Below are 21,647 nucleotides of genomic sequence, written 5' to 3'. Positions count from 1 at the left end.
GATGTTCTCCGATGCAACAGACGCTGTTCCACAAATGAACTTGCTTTCGAAATAACGAGTTGACGTGCCCTGATGTAATAGACGCTCTTGCACAAATAAACTCGCAACACGATATGCCCTAAATTAATATGATGTCTATGGCGAGTCCCCAACTAACTAAAATGGATGCCTCGAATGACATAGAAGAACTTGATAGGTTGGCACCCACAGTTAAAATGGATGGCGTGTGTGACGACGCACAATGCGCATCCAATCAAATAGGAAAGGCAGGATTCTCTGATGCATCAAGAACTGGATTGAGGGCTGGAACGCAAGGAAGAATGTTCTATGCGGCCTTTTTAAAAAAAAATTAAAAAAGCGTTGAAATGCAAATGCGTTTCACTGTTCACCGCTCATTCCACCCTCTATCCTCCTCACAAGTTATTTCCGGGAAGCGTCTCTTCCTAACTGATACGCCGAGAGACAAACACTTAAACAGCCGCTGGAGAAGAACAAACTTCTCGTTCAACAAGTAACTATCAGCCGCTGGAGGAGGACATATAGTCAGTGGAAAGGTGAAAACGTCAGGTGTTGAGGTGAAACTGCTCCTTCTCCCTCGCTCGTCGCCAATAAAATGTGGTGCTCTCAGGAAACTAAGAAGCAGTAAAACGAAGAGAAGTTGAAGCAGGTAAGATTTATTCAACCTCATCCACCAACAGCCGACATTAACTGCTGAGCATAGAATCTCTTACAAGAATTCTCAGACAAACATTCTCAAAAGAACATACAGTATAGCTACATTCAAGGGTTCCGTAAATAAGACATGTAATAACCAATTTCACACCTCTAACATTCTACATTCTAGATAACTCACTAAGCAAGGATTAAACAACATAAGGAAATACGGAAATACCACACCTGTCTCTTCTTCTTCAGAGAGTCAGACAGCGAGCCCTGCTGCAGTGTCTCAGCCTGTGCCATCTGCTCCCACTATGAGACTCATGCTGGCGTGGTGAGTCTGGGGCAGAAGTTGGGCTCTGCTGGGCTGGGCACAGCAATAGCACATCATGTTGAGGTCAGGAGGAGGTGAGCAGGTGATCGATTCTCGAACACCGGCTTCCTCCTTTAACTCGATGCAGCAGAGGAATTCCTGGGTGCCCTGGGGCCCGGCTGGCAGGGAGGAAATGCAACATCTTGCCACAGCATGAGCGCCGACCGGACATGGCTGCTCCGCAACAGTGTGTCCATGTGGGACTGGACGTGACCCGGGGAACAGTAACAGCAAGCAGGGTTGGCGGCGCTAGTTTTGAGCTTCTTTGCCATATAAAAAAGCCTTCTGTGCACCAACCGGGTAATTGAGGCATTTGGCATTAGGAAGGTAGGTGCCCCACTGCAGAGAGCAGTTTGATTAGCACTCCAGGGGTCTCATCGATTGCATTCTCTGGGCATTGACCCTCCGATCGAAAGTATGGGAAGGGTGAGAATCCGCCGCCCTTGCCCCTGATAACATTTCTATGTTTAAAGTAATACCCTGCACTGACTTTTCACTACCTGAAGTGCTGCGCTTTGAAAATCACACGTGCACACTAGCAGGTAAAATTAATCTTCCCAGAGGAGCAGTTTTAAACTCGGTGCTAAGGATCTGTGTCTGTACCGCAGCGTCATGAACGTGATGTCCTTAATCGTGCTATGGTACGGCGCGGCATGGCGCGTTGGGTGAATTTCTTTCTTTCACACTGTAGGAACTAAGTATAGCTGCAAACTCGCCCTCCCAAGTCTGTTGGAAGCGGAGTGCACGGCGCGCTGAAGAAACAAGCTTTAGTTTCAATAGTCACTAAGGTGCATCATGATTACAGCGCTGCTGACGAAGTGCCTATTTTGCGTGACTTTGCTTTTCAGTACGGTGATGGTGATACAGACCACCGCACTGAAATGCGTTAGTCTAACGCCTGTTGCGTGATACTTGGCAGGGCTGGCCCTACCACGTTTCCTAGTTCCATGTCTGATGTACTACTTCAGTCCAAGTTTTTTCTTTGAATTCTAGGACTGTTAATCTTATTTATTTCATTATAAAACAGGAAAACAAATACCAGAATACAAAGCAAATTTCTGGACTCGGCCATCACGCATAGACATGGGAAACTTGGCAGCTATAGATGTTCGCATGTCACGTCACCCAGTACTTAGCTTTAATTCACTTCGTTTTGACTGTCGTTAACTCACAATTTGTAAGCATAAAAATTTTGTGACTACTAAAAGAAGTCGAATACACACACATTTATTCGCATTAAGCAGGTGGAAGACCCAATCCAAGATGGTCGCCAAAATTGACTCAATCAGAATGTGCAGATGCAGATCCCAATAGCGCCACCAGTCTCGCCGCTCGTCCTTCTTCACTGTTTTATGATTACATCCCTTAGAATCGTGAATTGTGACGTCGCGATGCGTGTGACACAACACCAGTTTGGACCTTCGTGCCCAGGAGAGGGCGCGCTGAGCAGAGCTGGCTGTGCTTGCTGCCCCCGGAAACAGCTGAGCGGAGCGAGCATTCGGCATTTGTGATTCTGCGAAAGGTTGCCTGGGAAATCCGGTAGAGGGATCGACCCGGAGTGTGCACTTCTAACCGGCAATATGGAGATCGGGACTGAGATCAGCCGCAAGATTCGGGTAGGTGAAAGTGTTTGTTCGATTTGAGAGAGCAAATGAGACTGTGGGTCGGAGATAAAGTTACACCGGTTGAATGTCAAAGGTAGCTTGGTAGAGAAAAATGCCGGCGAGAGGCTGAGAAGAAGCATTTATGTACTCCACCTCACTGAGTCTACTCTAAGGAATTTAGGTAGCTGACCTGGCCTTGCAGGAACTATGTACACAATTTATGCAATATGGACGTTTTCTTGTTTTGCAAATCTAAGGGTTTTTACTTGTCTGTTAGTAGTAAGTGATCGCTGTTCTGACGTCCACTGTACCGTACCGCAAGTTCATTATATGATATGTACTTTAGTGCATTCCTGTTATACGGTTTGAAATATGAGATTTAGCATGCAAAGTGTTTTAGCCTAAAAAGCCTGGACTAGAATACTTTTTCACACAAGACGTGAGCCTCATAATACCTGTTCATTTTGTCCTTACACAGAACTTGTTTAAACTGGCATCTGAAAGGGGTTATCATCATTCATTGTGCTGGAATAGCAGCTGTCCTCATGTGATGTGGTGAATGTATTTTTATTTTGCAGAGCGGACTCATTTTGTTTGGTTCAGGGATTAGGAAGTAAAGTGCATTTGCCGTAGAGTAATGCAGTTGTATAACTCTGCTCGCAGAAAAGCTTGCTAAACCTAAAAAATTAGTCATTGTGATTTCATAAATAATAAAGAAGCATCACCACCCCTGCCTAACTGTAAGGAACCGACGTATCGCCTGCCTAGCAGTAAGGAATCAACGCATTCCCCACCCCGCCAGTAAGGAACCAATGCATCACCTCCCTTGTGTAGTAAGGAACCGACACATCGCTTTGTTTTTCCTGCGCCTAACCTCTCCTGTGCAACGTTGATTTTTGACGCATCTAAGGTACTTTGTTTTTAAACAAACGCAACCATTGATTTGTATGAACTAAATTTGCTTAATCTTTTAAAAGTGATATGTTGCCTTGTGTATGCTGGATTTTTGTTGTTTTGGTCTCGTTTTATTCAGATAAATATTGACTTTTTCTATACTGGTGTGGACTCCTTTTTAGGTCCAGCCTGAGCCAGCGCGCAAGCGCTGTTCTGGCGATCAGTTGTAGATAGAGTATGGAGGAGAAGCTCCGCCCGCGCTTTTCATTGGCTTGTGTCTGCTCTTCATAAATGCTGGTGTCTGATTCCTTAATAGGCTTGTTAGTCCCTCATTGGTACGGCCATGTCGTCATTTGTATCCTCCCATGACTCCTGGCTCTTTTACTTGGTTGTTACACCATACGTGTACTATTTTTTTTTTTTAGGTTCCTTTTGTGCTTTACTTTGTTCCCGCCCCTCTTCCGTTGTCCGCGTTCTCCATTCTCCCGTTTTCCGCGTTCTCCATCTGTTTGCAGCCCGTTGCGCCTAACACTTTAACAGAATGGTAATAAACAATTGTTGTAATGTGAATTCTTCTACTACTGATTCCTGAACACAATATCTAGACGCTACGGCCCTCTTTCCCTTCAGCGCTACGCGCCGCGTCACACGCCTCCCAGCACCGTGGCCTGAGGCAGCGCAGCCTCCATTGGCTGTCAGCAGAGTGGGTTCGGAGTTCGTGACAAAATGTCAGCCGCTAGCGCCTCCGACCTAAGCCGCCACTGATCGAGAGATCCCACAGGACATGCAAAGACCATGGACGTCGTTTTGAGTAATTGCTCCTCTTTACCTATTGTAGGTATAATGAAACCAATATTTCTTTAATTCAATATTTTGTGAGGAAGACAGTTGTCCAATGTTGATTTTGAATAAAGTCTTTATTAATTTCATGAAATATGGTTCTTATGATGGTACAGTAACCAAACAGCCGACACTTGTTTCGCCCTCTGGTCAGTACGACCTGGGCTTTCTCAAGGCTGTAAAGAAATAGGTGTATAATTATAAATAAAAAGAAATAGGATCCCCATAGTAAAATACTAAGTGGTGATGATTGTTCCATTAATGAAAGGTGCAAAAGAAAAAGGACACCATAATAAAAAAAAATAATAATAAATCATAAAAAATCACCAAATAAAAAAGTGACGAAGATAAAAGAGTGAGTGAGTTAATCCAAGTGAGAAAGCGGTTAAAAAACACAAAAATAATGTGTTCTATATAACGGTCAGTAGCCATTGTAGTCTATATATAGGGAAACCTCTTTATAAGAATTTAAAGGTGCTGGCTAGGGAACATACAAGTTTGTGAGCAATGGTAGATCTTTTCAAATGAGTATCTGTTTTAATCTATAGATTTATTAAAATATGAATACCAGGGTCATGAATGTGATCACTAGTGATTAACAGGATGTGAACATGCACTGAAATTATATTTGTGCAGTATAAATAAAGTTTAGTCAAAGCAGCCTTTATCAGATAATTCATTCGTATAATACCTTTCTTAGTCTTAATTGAAAATCTTGTGCATTACAGCATAGAATTCTTCAAAGCATTAAAAACAAGTACATGTCGTTTTCTGTAAGGGAAGGGGAATGGGAATGGGAAAAATTTATGTAATCCAACAAGTCTTATAAGAAAGATCCGATAATAGCTTGATGGTTTTGAACCAAACATGATAATTGAACAGGTTTAATACAGTTGCATTATCTACCCCGACGGGAACATTGTGACGAGGTCTCAGATAAATATCAATTTGTCTTTCAAGGCAACATAAACATGTTTAATATAGTGCAGCCAAAACCTCATACCGGACATACACTAAGACAACTTAGTATGTAGTGCAGCCTATATAGCGGAAGAGTACGCGAGTGGTGTCAGACAGAGTGTCACTGAGGCATAAAAGCTTTCCTACGATGACCGTTTTTGTGGCACTGTTAATGTGCGTGATTGGCTTGCCGGGCATCTTACATACTCGAACGGAGAAGCAAAATATATAATCGACATAACCAACGTTCTTATATTACAGTCATCTAGCCAAATTACGCATACAGTTAGCGAGATTTAAAAAAGAGGAGAGAGCAAGCGTTCAGGCATCAGACTTACTTAGTCGAAAGAGAAATCCCGGTTTGAATCCCTCACAAAGTCATTTTCGAGTGTGCTCTTCCGCGTTCTCAGCGGCGGCCATTTATAGAAGGGAAAAGCCTAACATTGTTTGCGCGATAATTTGAGCGCCATTTCTAAATGGTCAAAAACGAAAATGATAGGAATTTGTTTAATTCCACTTCTACTGCAGCCTTAATTACAGAATGAAAAAGTAAGTTGGCTCACTACATTCTCAATATACCCTGTGTTTAGGGGACTTTTATATATTGAATGGTTGAATTATTATTGACTACCAATTGTTTTAGTCGAAAGAATACTGACCAAGTAGTGGTGATTTTTATGGTCGCCATCTTAAAACAGTTCTACTTCCATATACAGACATTGGAAATTGGTTGCTGTTACTAAATACTTAGCGCTCATAAAGGAATCGGCATACCTATTACTTCTTAATATAGATACAATTTAAGAGCACTCTATAAATGGCATATCATGGTTATTATTCTTATAGAGAAGCTATATATGTCTGGATATGCAGAGGTCATGGCAGGATTTGTATTGTCGCCATTTTAGAATAGGTATCGTTTGATGTATCTTATACGGAATAAGTAATACAAACGCTCAGCATACTTGACTGAAAATCTTATCATGCCAATATTGGTTTTAGATATTTCTCTAAACATCCATGATCTTAGCTTCATAAAGGGCAGTTGTTAATGCTGTATCGAACATAGCATGTAGTTGCGGTCTACACAGCGAAAATACAAGGATGAGTTCGTAGTAACGATCACATGAGATCCAATTATGCAGGAAACATATTCTAACAAATTCCTGTTACAGAGTAGATAAAATCATTTAACAAAGTTACCTAATCATATGATGTATAGCTATTTCTCCGAGGTAGCTCTAGAAAAAAGTAGGATTACTTAAGATAGGAAAGGCTATCTAATAACTCAAAAAAAGGAAGGAGGTAAACAAACTAATTAACCCATGATGGTATCGGGCAGCTCATGTTAGTTAGATCTATAGTGTGCGCTCATATGGATTTAATTTCCTTGAAGAATATTAAAAGAAGACAAGAAAATCATAAGAGAATGTGAGCTCTGTCCCTCAGTGTATTTTAATTTTTTTTAAAAACTCTTTTTATTAACATTTTCATTTCCAACCATTTCTGCAATACCATATCGTTCTACACAATGTACATTACATCTTCCTCGTCTCAGCCTTTGTCGTGCATTAATGCCTGTGTATTTTAATGATTCACACATTCATGGTCTTATGCATTCCTAAAGCCAATGATGCCACTCATGTTCTTTATTGAGTCCCATCTCCACAGTTCTCAAACGAATGATAAGCGCACTTTCTTCTACTCGTAATCTGTGTTCTAGGTTTCCACCCCTCTGCATTGTTTGTTTCCTCAGACCAATAAAATTGAAATTGCGTTGATGCTGATGGCAATTTTCAAAGTGTTCAACAAAAGGTTGTCTAGTGTCTGGTTTATGTATATTACGATAATGTTCCTGAATGCGAACTTTGAGAGGTCTGATTGTGCTGCATATATAGTGCTTATCACAAGGGCAGGTAATTAGGTAAATCACATTCGAGCTTTCACAGTTGATAAAGTCTCGTATTTGAAAGTGATGACCATTGACACTTACTTCTGTGGTTCTAGATTTACCCAATTTACAGATGGAACAGGTGTAAAATCCCAGTGGTTGTTGCAAAAAAGTAGAAGGTTTTTGTCCAGGTTAAAAAAAAAAATGGACATAATGTATCCCTGAGATTCTTACTTCTTGAGAAGCTGAATTGAGGATAATTTTGCAGTGCATCTTTTACGGTTGGATTTTCAGTCAAAAGGTTCCAGTGTTTTTTGAATATTCTCCATATATATTGCTGACCGTTGTTGTATTCAGTTAATAATCAAATAATTGGTTTTTGATTGGATGAACGGTTAGACATGAGCAAGGTTGTACGGTTTGTTTGTGCCAATTGATCTTTTGCTTTCCGTAGTTGCTGCGGTTCATATCCTCTCTGCAATAGTCTCTCTGTTATTTCATCAGTATTTTTGATGTATTCTGTTTCTGAGCTACAGTTGGTTCTAGCTCGTCGATACTCTCCATATGGGATGTTAACAATTGTATGGCGGGGATGACTACTGGACGCATGCAGTTTAGAGTTGGCAGCAGTATTTTTTCTATGGATTTTTGTCTGGAACATGTTGTTTTCAATGTAGATTGAGAGATCCAGGAATTCGATTTCTGTTTTCGAAATAGTATAAGTGATGTCAATACCCCACTTATTTGGTGTCAGTGATCCAATGAAATGATTTAAGAATTCTTCCGCCCACATTTTTCATTGGCTTGTGTCTGCTTTTCATAAATGCTGGTGTCTGATTCCTTAATAGGCTTGTTAGTCCCTCCTTAGTACGGCCATGTCGTCATTTGGATCCTCCCATGGCTACTGGCTCTTTTACTTGTTTGTTACATCATACGTGTACTATTTTTTTAGGTTCCTGTTGTGCTTTACTTTGTCCGCCCCCCCCCTCTCCAGTTGTTCGCGTTCTCCATCCTCCAGTTGTCCGTGTTCTCCATCTGTTTGCAGCCCTTTGCGCCTAACACTTTAACAGAATGTAAAATAAATAATTGTTGTAATGTGAATACTTCTACTACTGATTCCTGAACACAATATCTAGACGCTGCGGCCCTCTTTCCCTTCAGCGCTACGCGCCGCGTCACACGCCTCCCAGCTCTGGGGCCTGAGGCAGCGCAGCCTCCATTGGCTGCCAGCAGAGTGGGTTCGGAGTTCGTGACAAAATGGCAGCCGCTAGCGCCGCCGACCTAAGCCGCTACTGATCGAGAGATCCCGCAGGGCATGCAAAGACCATGGACGTCTCCCCATCAAGCTCCTTCTGTTCTTCCTCCACCTCCCCGTAGATGTGGCGCGCCACAGAGCGGCCAGGAAACCGCGCATGAACGGGAAGTAAGAGGAAGGTAAAAGATCTGGGATTGGGGGCTGGCAAACAGGACCTGCTCCCTGTGTAGGCACCAAATGACCATAACTGGGCAGCCCCGAATAACTTGGCGTGGGCCAGAGACACCTGTAAATACTTTTTGTATGCAGCAAGGGTGTGCAGCCATCTCTCCTTCCGGTATGCTGATATGTCAACCCACTTTTTGAGGTTAAGCAATATTCACAGCTCCAATACCTTTGCAGATAATGTAAGATTATTAAGGGCTTAGGGTATGCAGAGTTGCAGACCTCTCAACTAAGAGAGAGAAAGGCAAACGCATATCATGCTTCAGAATGGACTTTTGCTTTTACCTAATTTTGCTGTATTGCACGCATGCTTCCCTGTATATTGTGTTTATTTGTGCATTCACTATATAAAAGTCAATTCAGTTGGTTTTGGCTATACTTTTTCTTTCTCGTGATGGCAAGGAACACTGATGTATTGTATTGCATCGTTTAACAGTCTATTTTATGAATTCACAAAATATGTTTTTTTTAAACATGAGGGACTGCCTCTTATTCTTACTCTTAAAATAATAAAGTAATTGGCAGAACCTCCTGTGTGTTCAATGCAAAAGACGCAGCAAAAGGGAGTGAAAGCATAGAGCTTATGTGATAAACCTTTATTAAACATATGTACTCCTCAGCCTTTCAAACCCATCCGCTTGGTTGCTGATTGCTATGTACTACGTTTTTAAAATTTTAATTCCCGTAGTTTTTTATTACTGTTCATGTGACACAGTAGCAAATGCTTTTAAACAAGCACTTCTGACACTCCTCTTCCTGGCCACTTATCTCTGATTTGAGCTCTCAGTAGACTCTTATTTTAAGCAATTGTGCCTCGGATGTGTTGTTTTATTCTGTGCAAATGTACTTTGTAGAACTAATTAATGCAATTTATTGCTGTCATTCTTTTCTTGCTCATCAAAATTTGATTTATTAAAAGCTTTCAGCACGTTACTTGTCTAATACAATGATATACAACACTAATAATTAAAAACATGTTACAGAGTTCTTGCATTTTTACATTGTATACATTCCCTTGTGGCCCCAAGAATACATATTTCTTTACATTTTCTAAGGAAGAGAATAAGGCATATATTTTGTTAAATGCAATTCTCTAAAGTAAAAGAAGGCACATGTTTCATGTAGATTTACACTCTAATAAGACACCATGCTTTCCATATGCCTTGTTAGCGCTGTGAGCCGATGGCCTTCACGTCAAATGTTTCTAACATCATGGTGGGATCTGCCTGCCCACCTTTGATGGGGGCCTGGGCATGTCCAATCTCTATCATTTGGCCACCCGCCTCCTGGTCATTCACGACTGGTTCGGGGGGGGGGATGGTCCGATCCGGCCTACAGGGTGGAACTTGGGGATCTGGGTTTCTCCAGTATTCAAGACCGTCTGTACGGCGCTTCCATCCCCGCCTCCCGCCCGGATATCACCAAAGCAATCTTCCTGGCCTGGCGAGCGGCACTCCGCCACACCCGATGGACTGGGAGGCTGACCCGTGTCACTCCTTTGTGGCATGGGACGTGGTTGCGGGAGGTCGCAGAGATGGAAGGCTTTAAATCATGGGACCTCCTCGGCATTTCCCAACTGGGGGACGTCTGGCGGGGAGGGCGAATGTGTTCCTATTCAGAGCTGCAGGCGCGCTTCTCCCTCCACTCCTCCCAATTCTATAGATACCTCCAGCTGCGCCACGCCATACACACCTACACCCCACTGGACGTTCGGCTGCCGGACCATAGTCCCCCGGAGACTCACGTTATGATGGGCAATTTGGGGAGGGGGGGCATTTCCAGGATCTACCGCTCCCTAATCAACTGTACCCCTACATCCCTGGAGGGCCTTAAGGAATGGTGGGAGGGCTGGGTGGGTCCTCTGGACGAGGCCGACTGGCGGGATGCCCTTATGGCCCCCCGCTTGGTGACGGCCTCCGCCAAATTGCGGCTTATCCAAATTTACTACCTGCACACCGCTTATCTCACACCGGCTCGCCTACACCGTGCGGGCCTGTCCACTGACGCGGCCTGCCCCCGCTGTGGCTCTGAGCCTGCGGACTTCATTCATATGGTGTGGTCTTGCACAGCACTGGAGGGATACTGGAGGGGAGGGGGGTTTCAATGGGAGGGTGGGAATGTGGTGCACTTTCTGCTGTATTACTGTGTGGTGGTGGTTCGAAAGGGCCCGATAGTTTCTTTTGTTGTACTACCCAAAAACAATAAAAACTTGTTTATCAAAAAACATCATGGTGGGATGGCCTGCCTAAAATGGTGACCCCACATTTCAAAACTCCCTGCTCTTTTGTTTTGTTTTATTTGGTGCTACCCAATACTTGGTTTTAGGAGTGAGCTTCTTCCACACTGCCCAGCTTTTTACCTGGTATTATGTCATTATTGTAGCTGTAACATTGCCATAAATCACTAACCAAGTAAGACAATTCCCTAATACCTGCTCCAATACGTCCCCATGGTGTTGTCCTCCAGCCCCTCTGCTTATCTTTACATAGATTTGGACAAAACCTCATAAAATGAAGGAGGTTCCTGTGGCATTTACCTCCTAAAACCCTTAATTTTTTGATGTTTTTTAATCAAATGATTCCTTTCTTTCCCAACTGGTCCAATTTACTTGAGTCCCACTCCTGGAAAGTGAAAAAAGTCTGCACTTTTGACAATTTCTTAAAGTTGTGTTGTTGTAGATACAGTGAGACATGAAACAGGTCTGTTAGCAAAGAAATGCCACAAAGAGCTAACACCAGGTGTGGATCACTACTTTCTTTAGGTCGAGCTGGAGCCAGCGTGCAAGCGCTGCTCTGGCGATCTGTTGTTGGTGGAGTACGAAGGAGAAGCCCAGCCCACATTTTTCATTGGCTTGTGTCTTTGCTCTTCATAAATGCTGGTGTCTGATTCCTTAATAGGCTTGTTAGTCCATCCTTAGTATGCCCATGTCGTCATTTGTATCCTCCCACAGCTACTTGCCCCTTTACTTCGGTTGTTGCACAGTAGGCATTGTTTAGTCTGTAAGAACCACTTTGATTAATGAGTTTCGCATTAGTAAAGCACCTATGGTGTGTGTGTGTGGCGACACTTCACCCATGAGGTACGTGCCATGCACTTGTTGATACAATGCACACTTTGCGTCTTTCAATATATTTATTAAGTGCAGGACCTTGCCAAGGGATTTTGCACACTACATACATTCACTTAAAAAATAAAACGTATACGTAAAAAACATTGTCATTTATAAAGTCAATAGCTCTAACTCACAAATGCAAGACGTATTTACATTGCAAATGCTTGTTTGTAGTGTTTTCACTGTTTTACTCTGTGTGTGGGTACAAATGCTTTACACATTGCCTTTGAGATGAGCCTGACTGCCCGTGCCAGGCTACCAAGGGGATGAGCAGGGTTTATCTTAGCCATTTGACTCACTTACCCTGACTAGACTGATTGTCCCTTCTTGGACAGGGTGCAAACCATCGCCAACTAGATACCCCATTTCTAACAAAAGGTTTTTTGAGTTTGTTTTGGGGCATCAATAATAACATGTACTATGCATTTTTCACACCTTTCTATATATATAAACTGAATTAACATAATTGCAATTGAAACACGTTTCTTATGGCGTATAGAAGTGAAGTTATTAATGCATTTTAGTTAGGCCACATCTGTCTAAAACTCCATCTTTTTTTAATTTTTAAACATTTTATTAAATCAATCAGTCATTATTGCAGATCAAAGTACATATCAATTAGAAGGTACAGTATTTAACACGCACATGTTACATATCATAGCCAACAAGAGTTTCACTGTTCTGCTCTTTTGTGCATTGCCATATCTTCTGTCGGTGATGTGCAAATCTCGCCCCTGAACATGTTCCAACCCTTCCATTTTCGATCCCATTTCTTAGGGCAACCTCGCATTTTATAGACCTCTTTCTCTGCTAACATGAAGCGATCCATTTCCGCCATCCAGCCAACTGTTAAAGGCCGTGTGTTGGAACCCCAAGACATTGCAATAGCTCTCTTTACTAATAGGTACCCCAGTGCCACCCATTGTTGTTCTATTTCAGTCAGATCAGTGGCCTCCCATATGTTCAGGATCCCCAACCCTGGCGTCAGATCGATTTGTGTTCCTAACACGTCCCTCATTTTTTTGGTTGCTTTGTCCCATAGAGGGTGTATCTCAGGGCAGTTCCAGAGGACATGGTAAAAGATGCCATCCTGACCACATCCTCTGAGGCATAGTGCATCTGTCCTGCAGCCTATCTTTGCAAGAAGTACCCCCGAAAGGTAGGAGCGATGTAGGATTTTTTAGTTGGATAAGACGAAAGCGATGATTTATCGCCGTTTCCCTAGGGGACATTATTGCCGTCTGCCAATCTTCATCATTTATGGGCCCTACGTCTACCTGCCATTGGTTCCGGAGGGTCTGGAAAGAGTCAGGTAAGTTATTGCAGAGCTTGTGGTATGTGCAGGATACAGCCTTTATTAGGAGCGTTTCTGAAAGTAGGCGATCCTCTAAAGGAGAAGAGTCTGGTATGGAGGACAAGTCAGGGATATTAGTCTGAAGTGCATGCCAAATTTGCAAATATCTAAAAATTTCTCCTGAAGCAAGGTTGTGTTTAGTTTGCAGCTCTTCAAAGGTGAGGAGTTTTCCCCTGTGTATCAGGTCACCAATACTTGTTATACCGATAGTGTCCCATTTATCGAAACCCACGTGGTGGCAGAGTAGCCCCAATTTCTGCGTGGACCAAAGCGGTGTGGATTTCGTGAGTTTATCAGCCCATCCTAAACGTTTAGTTGCTTGGTGCCAGATGGTTACTGTCAGCGACATAGGTCCAAGCTACTGGTCCTTCTGGACCTTACTATGGAGGGCTCCCAAATAGCCCTCCCTCCCCGTTTGGTACCTCTCTAGGTGAAAGGCCGGATTCGATGGGGAACCGTGAATCCAGTGGTTCGTAGCCACCAGCTGTATGGCCCAGTAGTACAAGCGGAGGTCAGGAAGAGCAATTCCCCCATCGTACCACCCTCTCGTCCGCTTGCGGAGGGCAATGCGAGGTGCCTTGCTGTCCCATGATAGAGTCCGGATCTCTCACTCTATAGCAGTGAAGTATGCATCAGCAATGGGAAATGGGCAGTTCTGGAGGACATATAAAAATCTAGGGAATGCAAGCATTTTAAATAAGGCTGCTCTTCCCAGGAGGAACAAGGGCAGTGTTCTCCAATGTTGGACATCGTCTTGTAGTCGTCAGGGGGGGCCAAGAAGATTCCGATCGTAGAATATTTTGGGGTCAGAAGTAATATAAATCCCTAAGTGTTTAAAACCTTTGGTGGTCACATCAATTTCATATCCACGCGGTAATTTGGGTGGGGGGGCCATGCAGGACATACAATGCCGACTTTGACCAGTTAATAGTATATCCTGCGTATTTACCAAAGTTGGTGATGACATTAAGTAGACTATATAGTGAGGCTCGTGGGGATGCCAGATAAATTAAAATATCGTCTGCATATAGCGATATTTTATCCACTATATCTTCACTCCATCCCATGCTACGCATTGAAGTACTGCGTCTGATCCAGTGCACAAGTGGCTCCAGAGTCAACGCAAACAGGAGGGGGGGACAAGGGGCACCCCTGTCTAGTCCCCCTCTGTAAAGCAAACACATGCGATTTACGGTTGTTACTCGAATTTGGGCCAGTAGAGCGGTATATAACAGCGCCACCCATTGTCGAAAACGAGGACTGAAGCCGAACCTCGTCAGGACCTCAAATAGGTAGGGCCACTCTATTGAGTCAAACGCCATTGCGGCGTCTAAGGACAGTATAACTGCGTCTTCCTGTAAATATGGTTGTCAAATCAAGACGTTGTGGACTTGGCGAATATTTAGGGCTGTATTACGACTTGGTATGAAACCTGATTGGTCATCATGAACCAAGGAGGGAAGGACTGTAATCAAGCGTGATGCAAGGAGTTTTGCTAGTACCTTGGCCTCTGAGCTGATTAGAGAGATGAGTCTATACGAGCTACAGTTTGTCGCTGGCCTACCGGGTTTACGTATAACGACGATAGATGCCAGCCTTTGATTCAAGGGAAGAACACCCTTCTCCAGGCTTTCGTTATACATACTCTTAAGGTGGGGAGCTATTTTGGGGGCCATGCCCTTAAGGAATTCAATTGGGATCCCATTGGGCCCCATTGCTTTCCCGAAGTTGATCGCAAATATAGCTTAACAAATTTCTTCTGTGGTTATGTCAGCATCTAAAGCCTCTCTATCGCTGTCTGAGTGTGGGAAGGGGCATTTCTTCCAAAAACTGTCATGAGTCACTAGCGGAGGTGGTAGTTTTGGAAGAGTATATCACCTCCAGATGGTCTGCAAATACATTTGCCCCCTCCTGTGGATCAGTTACTAGCTTCCCATCTTCGAGTAAGAGTTCCGGGACCCACCTGGCCGCCTAATCTCATCGTTCCAACCACGCCAGCTTTTTCCCAGCTCGTTCACCTAGTTCATACACTCTATGGCGTGTATGGAGGAGTCTAGCCTGAGCTTTTTCCCGAGCGAGAGCGTTATATTCTAGTTGTCTATTTCGGAGAGCAAGGGCCGTATTTTCAGAGGGCGAGGTGTTATGTTCAGTTTCAAGGTGTAGCAAGTCACTTTCTAATTGAGTCAGATGTGCATTTTGGTTCCTAATGTATCCTATCTTTAATGCTAGTGCACGTCCTTTAATCATTAAGCCTCCCAGATGATGTTGGCTGACTCAACAAAGCCAACATTCTCATTAAAATAGTAATCTGTGTGCTCGGCCAGGTCGTCTTTAATATCTGGAATCGTCTGTAGCCACAGGTTAATAATTAAGGGGCCTCGGTTACAATGCCGATGTAAAGTGAGGTTAGTCATGAGGGGAGAGTGATCAGATATACCTCTCAGGAGGCTGTGGGGATGTCGAAACAGTCCGATGTCTGCCAGCGTTGTGAAGAAATAGTCAATGCGAGACATGCTTTTATGCGCATTAGAGTAGTGTGTAAAATAGGCTGTACTGGGGTTTAATGTTCGCCAGATGTCCATGAGACCCAATGTGTGGGCGAAGTCTGCCATGTGCGTAGTTCGTCGGAGAGACTGTCTTTGGGGGTGTCTATCTAGCGTCTCGTCCATCACCATGTTGAAGTCACCTCCCAGTATAAGAGTTCCTTGGGGGAGATCCACAAGAATTTTGCCCCGCTCTTGCAGTGCAGCCCTCTAAAATTCCATCTTGAACAAAGTGGCTTCCATCTTTACCCCTCACTCATGCACTTCCCCTCCCACTGACTCCACAGAGCACAGTCAAGCCCGCATGCAGTAGTTTATTTCCACTGTTCTGATTACACTGTCTTTCGATTTAGTTTTTCCCATTTCCCTAAGGCTTGTAACATTTGTCAAGGTCCTTCTGCTGTGATTACTAATCTATTTATTTGTTGAAAGTTTCATATTTGTTCGAACATCTCCAGATGATACATTAACAGAAATGCGATGATGCTTATGTGTTAAGGTATGACGTTTATTATTCATGTATTCTTATTTGCTAAAGAATTACACTTATGCTCACACTATGAGGAAACTGCTAAAATTGCTCCTATTCTATGGAAGAATTGTGTATAAAAACCTGTTCATTTTGGGGGTGTGACAGAGATTTTGAAGACTTTCCTATTCTGCTAGGGAAGCTGCCTGACCTTTCCCGGATTTTGCTGCTCATTTATGACTTTGAATAATTTCTCATTTCACATTCTCTATATAACTCTGCTTCTGAGTGCCTTCATGAAATTTAATCTGTATCACCTAGTTTGAATTTTGTAATCAAACTGTGTGAGCTTTCCATTGATCTAGAACTCAATTCTTGAGTGGTCCCAATTTCTTCTTGAAATTGTTTTACTCTGCTAAATTAATGATCCAGGAGGTGCCTGATTATGTGGACACATTGCCTCATGAAATTGCTCATGAAGATGTCATAACTGTCTAACTACTAAAATAATGATTTAACTAAAGTGACCTAACTCTAGCAGTGGTGTGGAATTCTACTTGTTCAGCAACTGGATGCTTCAGAATTCTATTTGTTCTGTAAAAAAATTATGGCAGCATTCTCATGATATCAGAGATCTGATACTAGCTACTTTGATTTGCGCCAGGTTTTATAGTCTGTCAGAGTGTGCATTATAGAAAGCCTCTGACTTTGCCACATTTCTGCAGATCCACCCACAGGGGCTGGAAGTAGGCAGGTAGCATGGTTCCAGGCCTCAAATGTCCTGCGAGTTTGTGTAAACCCACAATCGTACATGTTCAGGATTATTCACCACCCACTCCTATAAAAATTTTGTTGTCCATGATTCCTAAGAATATTTTCTGGGGATTGGGCAGTAGGAATTCCTGATCCCTGTGTATTGTGCCTAGTCCTTCTGCTTATTATGTTGCCTGGTTCCTTTACTGTTCGCTTTGGCTCAAATCATGTTTAACAAGCATTTGCAATGCAATAGGTCTCGCATTTACGCAAGGTTGAACTATTGGCATTGTAAATGACAATTCCTTTTATTTATGTTTTGGTTTCTAAAACATAAATAAAAGGCTTTGTCATTACAATGCTAATAGCTTAAACTCGCGTAAATGCGAGACCTACTGGATTGCAAATGCTTGTATTACTAGCGCCCATGCAGCACTTTCACATTTATGGAGGCATTGCACCTGTCTTTAGACTAGCCGAGTCTGAAGGAAGGGGCATGGCCGACCCCTCTACTCCTTGCTAAATAATCAGTGGCAAAACATGATGACTCAGGACTTCTATTCTTATCTAAGCAGCATAGTTCAGTAATTCGCAGATATGTTACACACATCTAACCTTGCACACATTTTCTCTCATTTTACCGTGCATAGATAACACTCTCAGCTGCTAGAATGTTTACCCTTTTCTCGCTAATAATAGACTATAATCAGTAATTTGCAGCAGTATATGTATGTTTCCTTCTTATGTGTACACACATGAAGAAGCAGGGCATGATAGCATAAATATGAGGTTATGAGAAAGCGCAAATTACATAATAAGAGGAAGCGTTATTCTCTCAACTTGCAATTGATCTTGCCATATTCAGGAACTATTTTGTTGGCCTTTTACCTACAATTAACTGCATATACCATGTCAGGCACACATATTAAATGCTAGATAAATGTGAGTTACACTTAAATGTGGCAAATACACGGCTCTGCTAGGAAAGCTCAATTGGTAATGCAATGACTTCAAAAAAGGTTTGTGTATCCGGAGGGCACAGATCTGAATCCTGGTTGGCAGGCTGAGGAGTACTATTGTGCATTTATTTATAATTCTAGGAGGGTCCAGCCCGCAAAAGAAAGCACTGTGAATATATGTCAGGAGATTTCAAATAGCATCACACAAAGGCTACCAAAGTTTAGAAAATGAAATGTATTGCACACAGCAGAAGACAAGCTGCATGCAGCATAAGAAAGGCTGCCACAAAATGTGTAAAATTGTTCAGTATATAAGGGCTTACTTGGACTTCCAAAGATGTATAACAGAGTTCAAGGAGCATGGCAACGGCAGATAAGTGTGGCAACAAGGGAGTGAGAGGATGATGGCAGAGGAAGGTGAGAGGGAGGGAAGGGCCACGGAAGAGGAGGGGACACAAAACTGTTGAGAAAAAAAGCGAACAACAGGAGGATGGTAGCAGAGGAAATGCGATGATGCTTATGTGTTAAGGTATGACAGAGGAAGAGAATACCAGAGAAGGCAGTTGGCAGAGATGTGATGGCTGAAGATGGTGATGGCAGGGTAAATTAATGGTAGGAGACAGTGAGGTTTTGACAATCAAGGAACACTAGTAAAATCAAATATTGAAAAGCTGCCGCAAAATAAACCGACTTTGAGCCTCAAAATCCCAATTTTGGTGCTGCCAAATCGGCAGAGGGTCTGTTTAGAGGAGAGAATTATAGAATGAAAACTCAGAAACGAAGCAGGCCGTTTTATATTGTCTGGTCACACGTGAAGAGTATTGAGAAGTGATATTGCAAAATTCACCACTCTACCCTTTACTTACACAATAAAAAAAAACTTTATGTGCTCGGTACAAAAGCAACATTAATAATAGAACGCCGAACGTAGCGAATGACCAAAACACATCTTACAGGAAGGAAAAAAGTTAAGATTATGATTTTGGATTTTAAAAATAGCATATGAAAAAAGTGCTATCTAGGAAACCACCTGAGTTGGAGCTCAAAGGATAGCTGTGGCTGCATACCGATGTGAAGCATTGCGACTGCCCTCAGTCTGATTCCAAACCATCTGCAGGAACGTCCGTATCTAGTCTGGCGCATACTGGGGCTGTGCGGAGCATAGTAAAGCGAACACCTGATAAGAAGAGTAAGATGGGAGAGTTCCGAAAATAAGTATGGACATGTGGTAGAGATGTTAATACCACAGCTGTGCAGGGACAGCATGCTTTCCCTGGGACTGTGCTTCAAATATGGCAGGAGTCTGTGCAAACAGAGTCCCCTCTACGTGAATTGACTTTGATTGTTTAAATAACTTTGTTTAATTGTGTGGTGACAGGGGTAGTAGAGCCTACCTCTCTGCAGCGCTGGTTGGAGCGTCCGCTTCCTCAATGTAGGTCGGGCGGTGAGCAGCGGACCCAGACTGCTTGTTCGGCTCATACTGCCCCTGTAGCCACTTGCTTCATGACGGAGGTAATCCAAGCCTATAAATATATTTTGTTTACATCCTCTGCCGAGCTATGCCTTGGCCGCTATCATGTTCAGCAGGTCGAGGTACCGTCACTTCCGGAGCAACCTTGATGGAACTGAAGGGCTTTCCGGTAGTTGGTTCGATAACGGACTGCAGCCGCTGGTGATTTTGGAGCCTAATACAATAATAGAACATTTAAATTGGAAATTGGGCTCACTAACTTATAAACACGAGATACAAAAACTGAGCATTTATGAAGCAAGCAATGGTAAAAAGAATGACCGCGTTAACAAAAATGCAAGTGACGGGCTGCTTGGGAACGAGACTCTGCATAGGCTTAGCATCAGTAATTCTCGTAAAATATAATTAATCTCCCCATGCCTATCCAAAAGTCAATGTGTCTGTGCCTTGCTCCTCCTGCCGCCTCCTGCTCCTGCCTGCCAGCCGCCCGCTCGCCAGTTTCCCGCCGCAGCTCGCAACAGGCCCCACCCACCACCGGTCCATTGGCCGAGCCGCTCCCGCCGCCCAGCTGACCCGCCCTCTCGTCCCCCTTCTTAAGGGGACAGCAAGGAGTGCTCGGGAGTGACCGCTGCGCCTCTCACCAGGCCGGGTCACCCCCTTGCTCCTCCTGCTCCTGCCTGCCAGCCGCCCGCTCGCCAGTTTCCCGCCGCAGCTCGCCACAGGCCCCGCCCACCACCGGCCCATTGGCCGAGCCGCTCCCGCCGCCCAGCTGACCCGCCCTCTCGTCCCCCTTCTTAAGGGGACAGCAAGGAGTGCTCGGGAGTGACCGCTGCGCCTCTCACCAGGCCGGGTCACCCCCTTGCTCCTCCAGCCGCCTCCTGCTCCTGCCTGCCAGCCGCCCGCTCGCCAGTTTCCCGCCGCAGCTCGCCACAGGCCCCGCCCACCACCGGCCCATTGGCCGAGCCGCTCCCGCCGCCCAGCTGACCCGCCCTCTCGTCCCCCTTCTTAAGGGGACAGCAAGGAGTGCTCGGGAGTGACCGCTGCGCCTCTCACCAGGCCGGGTCACCCCCTTGCTCCTCCTGCCGCCTCCTGCTCCTGCCTGCCAGCCGCCCGCTCGCCAGTTTCCCGCCGCAGCTTGCCACAGGCCCCGCCCACCACCGGCCCATTGGCCGAGCCGCTCCCGCCGCCCAGCTGACCCGCCCTCTCGTCCCCCTTCTTAAGGGGACAGCAAGGAGTGCTCGGGAGTGACCGCTGCGCCTCTCACCAGGCCGGGTCACCCCCTTGCTCCTCCTGCCGCCTCCTGCTCCTGCCTGCCAGCCGCCCGCTCGCCAGTTTCCCGCCGCAGCTCGCCACAGGCCCCGCCCACCACCGGCCCATTGGCCGAGCCGCTCCCGCCGCCCAGCTGACCCGCCCTCTCGTCCCCCTTCTTAAGGGGACAGCAAGGAGTGCTCGGGAGTGACCGCTGCGCCTCTCACCAGGCCGGGTCACCCCCTTGCTCCTCCTGCCGCCTCCTGCTCCTGCCTGCCAGCCGCCCGCTCGCCAGTTTCCCGCCGCAGCTCGCCAAAGGCCCCGCCCACCACCGGCCCATTGGCCGAGCCGCTCCCGCCGCCCAGCTGACCCGCCCTCTCGTCCCCCTTCTTAAGGGGACAGCAAGGAGTGCTCGGGAGTGACCGCTGCGCCTCTCACCAGGCCGGGTCACCCCCTTGCTCCTCCTGCCGCCTCCTGCTCCTGCCTGCCAGCCGCCCGCTCGCCAGTTTCCCGCCGCAGCTTGCCACAGGCCCCGCCCACCACCGGCCCATTGGCCGAGCCACTCCCGCCGCCCAGCTGACCCGCCCTCTCGTCCCCCTTCTTATGACGCCCCCAGAGCGACCGCGCAGCAGACGCGCGCAGCGGGAGCGCCGACTGAGCGCCGAAGGTGTGCCAAAGGTAAGCCCGTCTGCGCCCGTCCGCGCCTGGCCTGCGCCCAGCGCCAGGACCCCTGGCCCCCGCAGACCCCAGCCCACCCGCCGGACGTACGACGCCGCCACCCTCAACGCACTCAACGCCGGCCGAATCCCAGGATGCTACCAAGCCACCCCGAGACGCACCCACGGACCCTTCTGCTGCAACGCCTGCAAGTTCACCTGCATCCGGACCAGCACTACTCCAGCACCAACCAAGACCAAGACGAGCAACAGCAGCAGCCACCTGAAATGCATCCTGCTCAACACCCGCTCCGTCCACAGACACGCCATCGAGCTCTGGAACCTGCTCGACACAACCTCACCAGACGTCGCCTTCCTCACGG

The 21,647-nt window shown here is 45.4% G+C and overlaps 1 protein-coding gene across 2 annotated transcripts in view; it reads left to right on the top strand.

Moving 5' to 3' along the window:
- The first annotated feature begins 2,440 nt into the window (after positions 1-2,440).
- ZC3H14 (zinc finger CCCH-type containing 14) overlaps positions 2,441-21,647 on the top strand; it is a 299,808-nt gene continuing 280,601 nt past the window's right edge. The window contains exon 1 of one of the 2 annotated variants that reach the window (XM_085626576.1): positions 2,441-2,646. In XM_085626576.1, the coding sequence (XP_085482702.1) occupies positions 2,611-2,646 (36 nt within the window). In that variant the 5' untranslated portion in view covers positions 2,441-2,610. The remainder of the gene's footprint in view (positions 2,647-21,647) is intronic. The other variant, XM_085626575.1, reaches the window with a different exon arrangement.

The sequence above is a fragment of the Triturus cristatus genome, chromosome 9 (assembly GCF_964204655.1).
Source record: "Triturus cristatus chromosome 9, aTriCri1.1, whole genome shotgun sequence".
NCBI lineage: Eukaryota > Metazoa > Chordata > Amphibia > Caudata > Salamandridae > Triturus > Triturus cristatus.
Note: the sequence above shows the minus strand (reverse complement) of the source record. Positions and strands in the feature narration are given on the sequence as shown.